This window comes from Dermacentor variabilis, chromosome 6 (assembly GCF_050947875.1).
Source record: "Dermacentor variabilis isolate Ectoservices chromosome 6, ASM5094787v1, whole genome shotgun sequence".
NCBI classification, from domain to species: domain Eukaryota; kingdom Metazoa; phylum Arthropoda; class Arachnida; order Ixodida; family Ixodidae; genus Dermacentor; species Dermacentor variabilis.
Window position 1 is genome coordinate 127,780,002 of NC_134573.1, and position 15,664 is coordinate 127,795,665.

The 15,664-nt window shown below is 43.6% G+C and overlaps 1 protein-coding gene across 1 annotated transcript in view; it reads left to right on the plus strand.

Annotated features, from left to right (window-relative positions):
• The window catches only part of LOC142585201 (1-acyl-sn-glycerol-3-phosphate acyltransferase delta-like), a 49,759-nt gene that overhangs the window by 21,884 nt on the left and 12,211 nt on the right, over positions 1 to 15,664 (plus strand). Inside the window, exons 4-5 of the mRNA XM_075695761.1 lie at positions 5,645 to 5,806; positions 12,203 to 12,356. Of these exons, the coding sequence (XP_075551876.1) occupies positions 5,645 to 5,806; positions 12,203 to 12,356 (316 nt within the window). The remainder of the gene's footprint in view (positions 1 to 5,644; positions 5,807 to 12,202; positions 12,357 to 15,664) is intronic.

Here is a 15,664-nt window from a genome sequence, read left to right on the forward strand (position 1 = left end):
AAAGCGAATAATACCATATTCGATTTGACCTTCGAATCGAATAGGGCTATTTGAAAACTTTGAATATTTTCGAAGTCTTTCGAAGTTTAAAAATACCAGTATGCGTTGTCTTTTGAAAGTTTGCCTTTCTATATCTACCCTGGGTACAGCGTTTTCATGCCACTTTACTGACGGAGCCACAGCCGCTCGAAGGAAACAAGGCCGTGACCATGGTCATGACCGAGCATTGGACCGAGCTTATGAATTCACGAATGTAAACAATATTAATAACGATAACGATGGCTTTTGGAAGTTTTAAATAAAGCATTTACTACTGCATTTTTAGGCACAAAATGTAACATAACTGTAATGTCAGCCTAATATCCATAGGTAATTATCTACATGAAAGTATATATCATACCTTGTAATTGTAAGGTATAATATAAACCTCCTTAATATAGACTAATCTTAAAAAAGAAAAAGTTCATCTAAGCGGTAATAGGTATTTGGTGAAGCAACCATGTGCTTTCTAGAGCCTTTTGTTTTTTTTTTAGGCTTCCGCTTGCAAACGTGGTCGCCGGATGTGTTGTATGTCGCTTCAAGTTATCGACTTCAGTCATGCTTTAGTTGTTCTTTCTGCTCGATTGCGCGCACGGCCAAAGTAGCCAAACCGTGGACAAGTCGGCGCAGCGGGTGTTCCGAAGTGCTATCTGGGAGCTCTTCGATTGCGGAGTCAGTGACTCTACATGCCGTGCATGCAAGATGCGCCTTAAGACGCCCACGGGCACTACAACCACCCTCGTCAAACATCTAAAGCGTCACTCTGATCCATTCAAGGAGTTCGAGAAGCACCGTGCTGCCGAACGCTCAAAAAAGCCTGCAGGCCCGAAAAAGACGACGGGCACCAACAAGGCAGACGTGGGTACTGCTAGCTGTAGCTACTTCAAGCCGACGTTGAAAGGTGACAGTCAGCGCGCAAAAATGTTAACAACGAAGGTTGCGCAGTTCCTGGCCACTGGCTTGCACTCTTATTCTATCGTTGAGGGGCCAGGCTTTTTTGTCTTTGATGCACATTGCAGTGCCCGAGTACAAGGTCCCATCGAGGACTGTGTTTTCTCGGAGTGTTGTGCCAGAACTTTACACCAAAGAAAAAGAATGGATCAAAAGTGAGCTGTGCAATCACTTCACCCACGGGACCCCATGCTACTCGGTGATGACTAATGGGTGGACGTCGAGGCCTGGGGATAGCTATGTCTCATTTACATGCCACTTTGTTGATAAAGAATTCCGGCTTCACACTTATCACCTTGCATGCCGGCACATGCCCGAAGGCCATACATCTGACAACTTAAAGCGCGTCCTCCTTGACTTGGCAAAGGAGTGGAGACTGCCTCAAGATGTTAGTTTTCATTGTCACTAACAATGCTAGAAACTTCCTGGGTGCCGCATCGTGAATGGGATGGACAAGTGTACAATGCTTCGCACATACATTACAATTGTGCATCCAGTGTGCGAAGAAGGGCACTCAGAATTTTGAACAGCTGTGTGTCAAGGCCCGAGCAATTGTAGGGCACTACTATAGGAGTTCCCAGGCCAGCACCTCAAAGATGTTCAAGTTAGCATAGGCTTAGAGCTCCTTGAAGGGATTCAGGATGTTGCAACGTGATGGAACAATTAATATGAAATGATGTTTTGCCTTTTAAAGCTCCGTCTGCCAGTTTCGTTAAACCTGTCAGAACAGGACACATTGGAAAGCCTAACCTCAAGTGAATGGTATCTGATCGCATCCGTCACATCAGTGCCGAAATGTGCTGACGATTCAACAAGAGAATCTTGCTCCGAAAAGCACCCTACTCTTTCGCAAGTAGTGCCAATAGTGCATTGCATGCAACTTCTTCTCACCCAGCAACAGCAGAGTTGTGGGGAAGAGTCTGTATTTGCAGGAAACCTCCTTCGTAGCATGAAGTCCAGGTTTGTGGACATAAAATTGCTAGTGACATATGCCTTCAGCATGGCATTGGACCCCCGATTTAAAGCAATCTGTCACAGCACCACAAGTGAGAAACGGTTGCTGAAAAAATCTACTCTGCTCAGCTGTGGAGAAGAGTCTGCCTCAGGGGAGAGACAAGGAAGAGTCCAGTGCACCTGCACAAGCTGTCTCTAGTGATGTGTGGGATGTTTTTGGAACTTTGGCCTCCACCACCACTTCAAGCACTGGTTCCCAGCAACTGACGGAGGAGGTGGAGGAGTGCCTCCATGCACCTGTTCGGCCCCGCTTAGACAATCCTTTCCTGTGGTGGAAGAACTTCGGCAAAGTCAAGTGCCCGTCACTGTCCAAGCTAGCTCGGCTACACCTGTCAGTGCCAGCAACCCAAGTGTCAAGTGAGAGGTTGTTTTCGTCAACAGGAAATGTTGTCACTATTAGAAGAGAACACCTTCTCCCCGAGCATGCTGAGCAGTTAGTGTTTATACATAGCAACATGCACTAGGATGAAAGGCTGGGTGAGCAGTGGTCTGAATAAATTGAAAAATGATAAAGTCTCGTGCCTCATGTCTGTTTCTCGTTGCCTCACATTTATAATGGTTCAGAAAATATACTTGATAAAAAAGCCAGCAGAGATCATTGTAACAAAGTTATGTACTTCACTCCACCAATTTTTCTGTTGTGTACTAGGGGTCCCAAATATTCGCTTCAATTTGGAAATATTCACTTCAATTTGAAATTATTCGAATTGGATAACTATCTGTTTCGTATTCGCTTCGAATTGAAAAACCACTATTCGCACATGCCTAATGCTCAGTGTTGTAGAGAAATTAAAATTGAACTTTATTTCATGACTTTATAACACAGAACTTTATCAGCAACAGTTTATAATTATCCATGGCACTTTGGTGGATGTTGCCTTATTAAGCTACGCAAGGCTTCAGTCTTTCTGTTCTTTATATATATATATATATATATATATATATATATATATATATATATATTTTTTTTTTTTTTTCAGCCCCTTAAGATGAAGTTAATTCTTGTGACAAAGAACAATGTAGCGACTAATCAGGTTACCTCTGTGCAGTTCTTGGCAGCCAACTTATGTCACGCTGCTGCCTGCTGTATGTTAGCTGCTTACAATCCATGAAGGCATGTACCATTGGGCTAAGCATACGTTAGCCAGCTTTCAACAGCGGGAAGCAAGTTCTACAGCGACTCTGACAGCTACAGAAGACAGAAGCCCTCCAAGGTCCCATCCCTTAGATATGTCAGTCGGCACTTCTGCTGCAACACTGTCTACCCCTTGGGATATTACAGGCATCCTTGCATAATTCAGTTTGTAGGGAGAACCTGCTTTCTTGTCACATTTCCTGCAATATAGTACACAAGGCAAGCATTACTGCGTTGCTTTGAGTAGTCGGCATATGTTCTGTGGCCAGTTCAGCTGCCTCCATGGGAACTGTAGCATTAGACCATCTTGTTGAGCTTCATTTTGCTGTACAACCTCCTCTACAGTGTGCACCCAGTGGAATTCTCTTGTAGGTAGCATGCCTCAAACATCACAAATTGCTCTTTTCATGCCGGCATAGAAAAAGGAACACTTTTTCCGGCAACAGTTTGTACTCTGAGTTGCATTGTGGCACAAAACACTGTCGCTGAGCTCCTTTTTTTTTTTCCTGATGGGATCTTTAATAATTAAGGCACGTTAACATAAGGCAGCTTCGCAAAGTATGTGACACGGTAACCTATGAATCTAATGACTTTCATTCTATCAATCGCTTCCTTGCTTTTTTTAAAAATTAAAATACTCAAGTGCCTTCTTATCTCGACTGCTGATCAGGCATTGGCACCCCTGACCGCAGCACGCTATCTTGTCCTAGAAGTCCTTGCCTAGAAGTATCGCGTAAGGCGATGCTTCTTGGCAAGGGAAATCCTCCGTGGTCTTCATACCTCCCATAGCCACCTTACTATCACTGTGGTTGCGTCAGGCACTTGACCTATGGGAGGGGCTACATTCTTCAGTAGCAGGGTCGCAGCAGTTCCATTGAATCCCTACCATTGTGGATTTGGGGGCTGACCTCTTGGAGTGATGGTGCCAAGAATGTGGGATAGTCGCTGCAGCAAGGTCAACCAGTGGGGACTGTAGCTTCTAGGGACACATCCAAGGGCTATCAATCACACACTCACAAGTGTTGTCATTGTACTGCTTGCCTCTTGACCAGCTCAGATGTCAGAGAGGTTGTGATGCAAGAATGTCATTCAAAGCTACACATTTGCTGAAGGAGCACCATGGTTGAGAGGGGAGCACCAGACATAACTTTACCCAAAAGAATCTAAGGTGCCCTAAGCCGATAGCTCTCTTAAAACAAGCCAAAATAAACAAGCCTTCTGAAGACAGCCTAAAACAAGTGGAATATACCATACCAAATCACTTATAAAAGAATTCAAATTTAATGAAACAAAAGCTTCTTTACACATTAAGTTTACATGCATGTTTTGGGAGACAGTTGAATTTATGGGAAGTATTGTATATGAACAGTAGAAAAATGTATTTCATCACTGATTACAGCGCTACATAAAGCTGTGCAATTGTGCTGATTGCTTTCACAGTGCTTTCTTTGTTTGCACATATAGATGTGCCAGTTTGGGAAATTTGCCAAGTTACATTGCCTGACGATAATAATTTATATTGAATTTTCATTTTCCACAAGAGACTCACCAAAAGCTGCTAGACCAGATGGGGTTATGATTAAGTGGAACGGGTCACTGTGCGAGTAGCAATCTGTGCTCGATTAAATTGTCTTGAAAAGGTGAATAGCACACGGGTGTGTGTGTTTAATGAAAGAGTATGGCACACTTGTTCTTTTAATGCTGGGAAGGCTGCAGCAATTCTTGCTTGCGATTTCCATGAAAATTGTGCAACAAAGGATGTATGTTGCTTTGGTATTGCATTGTGTACCATAGACACTTGTGGTAGTGTGCCATATTTGCATAGTACCAGTACATGAACGACAGTGGAAACAACAAGATTATGTATCATGTGCTATTCCTCTGTCATGCGGCGCAACGTAGGCTAGCCAAGCGCAGGTACAGTAAAACAATAGTTATCTCTGGTTGTCTAAGCTTGCGCTGTAGGGATGGCAGTTGTGTACCATTGTTAGAAAAAAGCTACAGTGTTGTGCAGATCTACTAATTGACGGACTAGAGAAACTGTGGAAGCTGCGGAGATTAGAAATTTGCAAGAAGCGTTGTGTTTTGCTATTCAAATTTTGATTCATTGTGATTGTAAATCAAAGGATTTGTGATTCCTATTGGAATTCAGCGTGTATGTGTTGTAGGCTTGGTTATGCTATTTATTGTGCCCCCTTTTGCTGATGTGGGTCTCCAGCTTATCACCTATAAGCTAGAATTTATTTTGTACTTTCTGAAACGAAGTTTTAACTTGTTAGTGTGCCTTGGTGGCCATGTTGCTGTCATTTATCCTTCATGTTCTCCGGTGCCATTTGTAAGCCATGACAAACTAAGTATTCCCACTATACGTTTTGGTCGTGCCTGCAGTTTGGTGCAATTTGCTGACATTTATGCTCACTTGATTACCTTGGTGGCATACCTGCCAGCACATGATGATGGTAAGTGGTGACAAGAACATTGCCCTTCTCTCGTTCTCTTTTGCAGAACGCAAAGACCTTTGCCAAGAAGTCGTTGATGTACGTTCCTATCATTGGCTGGAACTGGGCCTTGTCAGAGCATATTTTTCTGGAGAGGAGCTGGGAGAAGGACTCTCAGACCATCGGCGGAAAGCTGGATAAGCTGCTTGATTACAAGGACAAGATCCTGGTCAGTTAATGTGCCATTGGCTGCTGGAATGGGCTGCAGATATCAGAAGGATTGCTGTTTGAGCTGCCTTAATATGTAAACAGAACTGCAATACTGCTTGGTAGATTTCAGGTTAAATCGTGTGGTGTTTTGGTTAGGCAGGGACAGTTGTGCAGAGCTCACAATGATGGCAATAGCTAAGGTTGCCATTCAGACACTTGTATGGGAAGGTGGGGTAAAATGCTGTGTTTTTACTAGTAATGCCAGTTATATCTGCAAAGGATTAACGCAATCAACTTCATACTTAGTTAGGTTGTAATATCTGTGCTCCCGGTCACTTGAAGGTCATACTGGTGTTACGTGTTCCAAAGAAAAAAAAATTTATTGTGTGTGAAGTTGAAAACTGTGAGAAAGGTGCGAAAAATTAGCAGGAGACTTTGCTTAAAAGCTGAAGCAAGTAGGTTCCAAAGGCTTGAATAAAAGTGTGCCTATGTCATCATTGCCCACACATATGAAGGATTCTTTAGTGCAATTCTTTAGGTAAGCAAAAGAAATATATTCTCTGTTGACTGTAGGGCTAAGTGCCACAGCTCTGCTATTAGTACCACCGCTCTAGGAGTAGAGCAATTTATTTAATTCTTACATAGTCGAGAGGCGTTGTAGTATGTCTGCTAATGGACTGACCTAATGTCATGCTCAAGTAGCACTCATGATTTCGTTCAACTGACCCTTGACTTCTTTATTACTCAACTTCTTTATGAAGCCCAAGCCCAAGCCAAGCCCAAACATTTTAGATCTTATTTTCATATCTGCATCTGATAACATAACCTCTTTAAATTATAACACTGGGCTTAGTGACCTCTTGCTTCTGTCTGTTGTATTCGAGATACCTGCCTGTTTATGTAACATTGTACAAAAACATATTCTCAGCTATAACAAAGCAAAGTTTGACCCTATTAACCAGGGCCTTGAAATCTTTGGCAAATCCTTCCTTCCATTGTTGTCCTCTCGCTCAGTCACAGAAAACTGGTCTCTTTTTCAACAAAAGCTAACTGAGATGGTTCAGGCGCACATACCACGTATCATTTTTTAGAATGACTTATCTAAACCGTGGTTCTACAGATCACTACGCACAGTGAAAAATAGAACGAAATGGCTCTTTAATGGTGAATTCCAATGGCAGATTCAGAGCACTTCCGTTAGTAGCTTTTCTGCTCCTTGTGGAGAAAGTATATTCCATTGGGAGATTGAGAGTGCCTACTGTATCTTTTATTGGTGGATTGAGAGCAGCTCTCCCTCTAGATCCACACCATGGAGCAGTGTACAGAGTCGACTGGAAATCGCTTATGTCAGGCCACCCACAGCCAACGTACCGCTTTGGCATGCGTGCCCGTGAATTTGAATCACGATCGCTCGGAAGAAATTTGTGGTGCTTCGCATCATCAACTTGCACTTTTACTGCTTGCGGAGAGTGACGATTCATCTTGCTGAAGTTCCGAATCGACCAGCTCCCATGGCTGGTCTGACGACGAAGAAGCTTCGGAAACTAGTGTATTTAAGCAAGCTGTAGACATAATGTTTCGGCTACCGGCCACGAGACTGAAAGTTGTGCGTTTCTTCGACGATGTCGTTCGTCAGTATTCGGATGAAGAGGTTATAGCGGCTCCTTTTCGGAAGTTTGTATTCTAACAGCCTTTACTTTTGTTAATGAAATGCAGTTCCAAACACACTTCAGACTGTTTCAGTGCATTGCCACCGAACTGATCGCGGGCTTCGCTGAGTCTCCAATGTTTCTGACACAAAATCATGGTGGACAAGAAAAACAGACTTACATGCAATGCGGCTTCGATTAGAGTGTAGGAGGCTAAAAAGAAACACGAAACTTCTAAATACAACATGTGCGCTGGTTCAAGCTGAAAAAATGAAAAAAAATTGAGGAAATCTGGGCACTTCTGGCAGCAGATGTACACTAGCGCCCCCTGCCCATTGCTCTGGTGGGAGTGCCTGTACAGCGAAACCTCGTTAAACCGTAGTTGGCCGGAGCTCGGGAAAGGTACGTACTAAACGGTAGTACTGTTTAACCGAATAGCATGAGATCGCCCACTTACCTGTCGAAAACGGAACTCAGAGAAAGTGCGATGAAAGGGGAAAAAACATGCAGTATTTATTCACTTCGCGCGACAAAAGCGTTATTTTTGTTTGATGCCACGGCGGCCTAGCATGCCGACGACAGCGGCCTCAAACTTACTGAAGCTGCGTGCCAGCTTTTCAGCCAGCCCCCTCTTCTCGGCAAACACTCGCATGGCAGATCCCTCGTTGGCGTTACGTATTCTCCGTGCACATGCGCAGTAGTGCTGCAGAAGTCCCGGGGGCGCCTTTTTCATTGCCGGGTTCCGGAGTTTGGAATACTTTTCATTTGGAATAGAGTTACGTTATCGCGCCCCTGTTCTCGTTGCGTCGATTGCATTCATGAGGCTGACGCAACGCGCAGCTTATGCCACTGCCGGGCCTGAATCGCCCGTGCTATCACTTTCCGTGTCGTCCTCGTCACTGTCGCTAGTCGACACTTCGGCAACAACAGAGGCAACGATGGCGAAAAGTCGAACCTCGTAGCCGACATATCTTCGCGGTCACAGCAGCGCTGCCGAGCAACTTCTTCACATTCCAAATGCCACACACTGTAGTCAACAGCAGATCCCTGTTGTGTGTCAGCGCCGACTTCTTCGTGTCACGTTCGATAGCACGGACAATGTCTAATTTTTCTTCTATGCTGAGCACCCGGCGTCTTTTTTATCCAAGCTTCGGAACGACGCGAGTCCTCGCTTGCACGACGCCATAACGCTCTCTGGCACCGCGTCGAAATTATGTTGATGTTGATGTGGCTTCACGCGCAAACGCACAGGGCACTTGGAGGCCGTTGTTCCGATCTCTGAGGCGTGTTGCTCTGCCGGGCTGCCCGATGGAGACGGCGCAGCGCCGTGTTTGCGCGATGAAAAGTTCAAACGCTACGTTTTAACCGATGCGTACGCAGTAAGCTGGTACGGTTTATGCGGATACGAAACACATTACGTTCAATGGCCACTGAGTCAGGGATTTGACTTTACTACTTTTAAAACGAAACTACTGTTTAAGCGGGTACGGTTTAACGAGGTTTTACTGTATTTCGATCACAGATTTCATTCTGTTGCTCGTCGCCATAGTAGAGTGCTCTGGCGCAAAGTTTGTCGGCCACTCCAAATCTGCCATTGGGATTCGCTACAAGACAGCAAAGCTTAAGGGAATGCCCCAGTGTTGGGTGAAACACCATGCTGTGGGAATAGACTACTGTTGCAGCCAAATGCAAATTTGTTATATGACTTTCAATCGCTTTTTCAAAATAACCCTAGGAAGATTTGGAAATCAATTTCTCCCATCAACACTGCCGATGACATCATTTCCTTGGTGGATGATGACGGGACAAATGTTAAACCAGAGGATTGTGCTGCTTTATTGAATAATTACTTTACAAATGTTTTTTTACAAAAGAACACTATTCCCGCGTTTCATCTGTGGAAGAAGTCAATTACAGGTACATCCTTTTCAGTCACGAATTATAATCGACTGTCGATACATACCCGCTGTGGTTGCTCAGTGGCTAGGGTGTTAGGTTGCTGAGCACGAGGTCAGAGGATTGAATCCCGGCCATGGCAGCCACATTTCGATGGGGGCGAAATGCAAAAACACCTGTGCACTTAGATTTAGGTGCACGTTAAAGAATCCCAGGTGGTCAAAATTTCCTGAGCCCTCCACTACAGTGTACCTCATAATCAGAAAATGGTTTTGGCACGTAAAACCCCATAATTTAGTTTTTAACTGTCGATACATGTGCAAAACTTTAAAAAATTTATGCCAGTGTGCTTGAGACTTCACTCAAAGCAAATCAAGTTTGTAGAATGGCTCTTTGTACATTTTATGATGAGCCATCATAGTTACAGAGAAATATTTGAATATTGTAAAGTTGGTCACGCTATCATTCTTCATAAAAAGGATTGAATCACCTGCTCGAATTATATGCACAAGTTATTTATTGGAGGCAAGCATTTCAAGGAAGAAAAAAAAATATTTCGAGGTTGTTGCCGACATGCTCCACGTCAGACACGGTAGTAAAATGCGTTAGTGCCTTCACCAAAGCGGTACTCTGTAACGATACTTATCACCTTAGAAGTGAAGTGGAAGTAATTTAGGTTAGCATAATGTTCAATTTACCCTATGTTTAATGTTTGGGCTCTATTCCTTGCTACCACTGTACGGAAACGGCAAAAATAGGTTGCGCCCACAAATGTGGACGTCGTGACTGAAGGGGATATGGATCCCATAGTCGTAACTACTGCCGGAGTTGCAGCATTGATTAATAACGTGAAGTATCAACATGCGCAGGAGTTGATGATACTAAATTCCTTAAAAACAGTCACAGTATCTAGTATCATACTTACCCACATCTTTCAACATTCATTATCAACGAGTGAAATATAGCATAAATGGAAAATCGGTGAAATCGTACCAATATTCAAATCAGGCAACAAATATAATGTTAGCGATTATTGTACAATATCTTCAATGAGTGTCCCATGCAAATTGCTTGAACATGTCATTGCTCTCAACATCGCTCAGCACCTAGAAACTAATCACTTTTTTTTTACCTGAACCAATGCAGTTTTAGGGAAAGTTTCTCATGTGACGCTCAATTTACCAATGATACACTCATGCACATGGATAATAACCTTGTTATCGATTGTGTTTTCATAGACTTTTCAAAAGCTTCCGATTGTGTTCCGTATTGTCATCTAATATCTGAACTTTTGTCCCTTAATTTAGATTCCTTAACTTTATCCTGGGTAAGAAATTTTCTTTTTTTTCGTAAACAATACACTATTACTAATTTCTTCTCATCTCCTCTGAGTGGTGTCACTTCTGGCGTTCCCTCGGGTAGTGTTTTGGGTCCCTTGTTATCTTTAGTTTACATTAATTATCTGCCAGCGGGTCTAACCCTCTGCCTCTAACATGCGACTTTTCGCAGATGATTACGTGATCTACCGTAATATCTCCTCTTCAGCTGATCAGCTTGCTCTCGAACAGGACTTGGGTCTCGTAATTAATTGGTGCCCACGCTGGCAAATGTCTCTTAATACCGATAAATATAAACTAATGACCTTTACCTGCAAGAAATCAGCTTCAGCATGTAATTGCACTCTTAATAACTGCCATGTAGCACACAGAACATCTTACAAATACCTTGGCGTGCATCTTTCACCCAAACTTTCTTAGACAACTCACATAAATAAAATCGCAGCACAGGCATCACGCGCCCTCAACTACCTTAAACGAAATTTTCCCGACACTTCTGCTTCAACCAAATCGCTAGCATATCTAACATTCGTCCGTCCTCAACTTGAATACGCGTCATCAATTTGATTACTTCACCAAGCCTTTCTAATAAACTATCTTGAATGTGTTCAAAATCATGCCGTGTGTTTAGTCGCCAAAGACTACAGCCGTCATTCCTCATTCCAGTGTTACTAATATTAAATCTTCACTCCCTTTAACCTCCTTAGCATCACACAGAAAGATTGCTGTAATCTGCTTATTTCATAAAATAACAAGCCGTCAGCACCAAACCACCCTCCCTCTCTCCCAACCGTTACGAACGTCTTGCAGTTTACATACCAGCCACTCTATCAAATGCATCTTTGGCCGCACAAACATTTTCAAGTCATCAGCGTTGCCACTAGCAGTTGAACTATGGAATGGTGCTTCTGATATTGTTGTTGACAATAATGACGATCCTGTTAGGTTTCATCATGAAGTAACCACTATTTTTTTATGACCAGTTGCTTTCTCTGATACCTTTCTCTTAATTACGTGCACACTTCTTGCTAACTTCTGTATTTGGCAGTGTCCAGAGATGTACCCTTACATCACTTTTGTAATATTTGACAGTGTGACGAACCCTTTACATTATATATGGCACCATTTATTCCAATAGTATATATCGCATTTCGCTAACTATTGTGTAACGTCACCTTGTTTTATGTACTTTAGTGTTTGTATGTATTTGTAATATTCATAATTAGTATTAGTATACTAGTTATCTCTTTCCATTCTTTGTAATGCTTCCACTTATGAAGATATATATTGTATATATAATACACACAATACTCCTGCTGCACCCTGTGAGGTTTTTTGAATAAATAAATAAATATTAGTGAATTGAAGCTCACTACAACTGGTAAAGTTATTTCGGAGAATGAAAACATCAAAAAGGGCTGCAAGGGCTGAAAATATTCCATGAAAGATTGCACATGAATGCAAGAATAGACAATGTAAAGCTTATGTTTAATCTTGCTTCCTTTCTTCTTTTTCTTTTGTCCCGTTTACCAGCTATTGATGTTCTCGGAAGGAACTCGGTTTAGCAAGGCAAAGCATGAACTCAGCCTGGAGTTTGCGGCCAAGAAAAACTTGCCAAAGTTGAAGCACCACCTGCTTCCAAGGCCCAAAGGCTTTGTGTACTGCACGCGCCACTTCAAGGAAAGAGGTTTGTTCCTCTACCTTTCTTTTTAGCAAGTGTTCTTGATTATGTGATGTGTTGTTCAAATTGGGTGCACAAGATGACAGAGAAGGGGAAGGCAAGGCGCTACTAACAACTGTAAGTGGGAACACTCACTGAGGAGTTCACTTGACTCGTACCTGATCCTCACTCCACACAGACATGAGACAGAGCGTTAGTGAGTGACAAGAGGTATGAGGGGTCGTAAGTGTGAACAGTAATGAGTGCTGGTTAACATGGGAGTATGAATGAAAGTTGGTGACAGTGAGTTTGGGTGGACATGAATACCATATGTGCTCGTATAAGGGCTGCACCCCCACATTGTAGGGCAAAATTTTGGAAAAAATTTCAAAACGCCTTGCCAGAAAGGGAAGTTCTATTGCTGCTATATCACTCGTGCTGCTTTTCTTTTGATGCTGCTCAGGCCAGCGCTGCCGCACCATTATTTTTTTGTGTGGTGCATTGTCTCCGCTGTGTTGGTGGTGTTCCCAATCAGATCGGTGGCATTTTGCCTCTAGAGGAGTGAGCACTGTTTGGGTCAGCACTGGTCAGGGATGATGGGCAGGCATCTGAGGTCATTTACTGCAGCGTTATGTCATTTGCACCACCCTTACCCTCTGCCACAGTTGCGAAAACAGCATAAACCTGTAGAGGGCTGTCATCAGCCTGATTTCTGTCAGGGCTGTACTGAGCCGAGATTCTAGAAAAAGAAGTGCGGCTTTTACATGAGTATATATGATATGCATGTGAGTGTGTGCTGGTGAGTGAGAATGGACGCGTAAATGGAAGTATGAACACAAGTGAGTGCTGGTGAGCGCGAGTGGGCTTGAGTAAGAGTGTGAGTGACTGTCAATTAGTCCGAGTGCACTTGAATACAAAGCCTGCAAAAAATGGCGAGTACCCACGTGGTCAGCCGACCTAGTCTAACTACTGGTGGTCTAGTGCGCATGGTCAATACATATTATGTACCAACATACAACAGGAAGCAAAAAGGAAAAAAAAAACAGTACATGCGAGCAAAACCATCTTTCACATGTTGCTACCGAGGAAAAAAGAAAAAAAGACAGGATTTCCTTTTTTTGACAAAGAAACAAATGGGCAGCTCACACAATTGTTGCTTCTACTACTTATCTCAAATGCTTCTATGATTTTTCTAGTCACCCGATCAGCATTTTTGGCCCAAAACTTGCACTGTACCGAGCAATGGCTTACAACCACAGTGCATGCTGTGTTTGCTAAACATTGTTGCAGTGTACCCATAACCTTTGTGCTTTTGCCTGTCTGTTCTATACACGTTGCATAATCAATGCCAACTAGCCCATCACTCTGTCCAAGGTGCTTTCTAGACATCTTTGAGTATTTTACATCCTGCAAGGAATTTGGGATGTACCCTTGCACAAAAAAAGCTTTCTTTTTTTACTTTGAGGTCTGTGATGTTCAGCTGACGTTCCAGCACCGAGGCTCCAGCGCGAAGTCTGCCATTCAGTTTGTTTAGTAATAGTAGTCAACTTCTTTCCGCCAAACAAATGAAGATACAGTAAAATCTCGTTACTATGAACACCACATTAACAAACTTTTCAGATTTACGAATTTCTTTTAAATCCCCACCAAAATGCCTATATTTTCAATGTAAAAAGCTTTCAGTACTACGAATTTCAGATTACCGAATATTTCAGAATAATGTACGTAATTTAATCCCGTAATCACCAAGATGCTTTGTTATTACAAAGTTCTGTTGAAGTTTCGGTACCGAATCCCTGAGGCTTACACCTATCATCATCAGCAGCAGCTGCAGCAGCTATGTGCTGGGGAAACTGTTTCAATGGGTACAGCCCCAGCAGCATCGGCATCAGCGTGAGCATCGCATATGGTCATGTTCGGACTCTCCTACTGCGTCGTAGGCCTAGTGTCAGTCACCATGTTGATAGCGATCGACAGGAGCTGCGAAGTTATCGGTGCTGTGATTGTGTTGTGGCATTTGCTTTGCTGACGATGAGTTCTCCTGGCCGCCGCGTTAAAAAGAAGCAATGCCAGTTTTTGCTCAAAGGAAAAGTGGATATTTTGACGCAGCTGAATGCTGGAAGAAAGCAAGTCGACCTGCGCAGGGAGCGTGATATTCCCATGTCAACAATGGCAACGATGCTCAAGGGTCAGGAAAAGATCATGAAATTGCATCGAGAGTCTCAGCTGGCTCCCTCAAGAAAACGCTTGCGGCTTGGCAACTACCAGAATGTCGACGACGCCGTCCTCACGTGGTTTAAGGATGCCAGACGAAACTATGTGCCCTTGTCAGGCCCGATCATTCAAGAGAAGGCGCTACAGTTCGCGGCCGCCTTGGACATGTCCGGTTTTTGATGCAAGTGCCGGATGGCTTTACCACTTCCGGCACAGGAATGGCATTGCGTGGCAGGTTGCATGTGGCGAAGAAAAGGCAGCAGATGCCGAGAGTGTGGTTGCCTGGCGGAATGAGCGCTTTCAAGAGATCATGGAGTCTTTCTCTCCAGACGACGTTTTCAACAGTGATGAAACGCTGTTCTTTTATCAGTTGTTGCCTGAGAAAACAATGAACTTCAAAGGCGATAGGTGCAAGGGCAGAAAGAAATCACGTGTCCCCATATCGGTTCTGTTCTGCTGCAACTCCACGGGCACGGAAAAACTCAAGCCGCTAGTTGTTGGCAAGTCTGCTAAGCCTTGCTGCTTGAAAAACATTGTCTTGTTGCCTTGCTACTACCGAGCCAACAAAAAAGCGTGGATGACGCGAGAATTGTTCACTCAGCGGCTGCTGCAGCTCAACGAAGCAATGAAGTTGAAAGACAGAAAAATTCTCCTCATTGTTGACAATTGCTTGGCGCATATCGTGAACATGCGATTGAGCAATGTGCAACTTGAATTTATGCCCCCGAATTGTACTTGTTTGCTCCAACCTTTGGACCAGGGCATCATCAGATGTGTGTAGGCCGAATTTCGGAAGCGTCTTGTGCAGTGTTTCCTGATCAATATTCGACTGAAGCTGCCCACACAGGTAAACATCTGTCAAGCTGCAGAAATGCTTTCAGAGTCGTGGTGGAATGTGAAGGCAAGCACGATCAGCAACTGCTGGCGAAAGGCAGGCCTTTTAAAGGCTTCACCTATGCCACAAGACTGCGAGGACACAGAGGAGCTCAACCCAGAACTGTGGAATGAGCTTACCGAGAAGCTTCCTGTCGACACCGCGGTGACCTTCAATGATTACCTTGACAGTGACAGCGCGGCGGCTACAACCGCAGAGCTCACCAACGAAGACATTGTGAATAAGT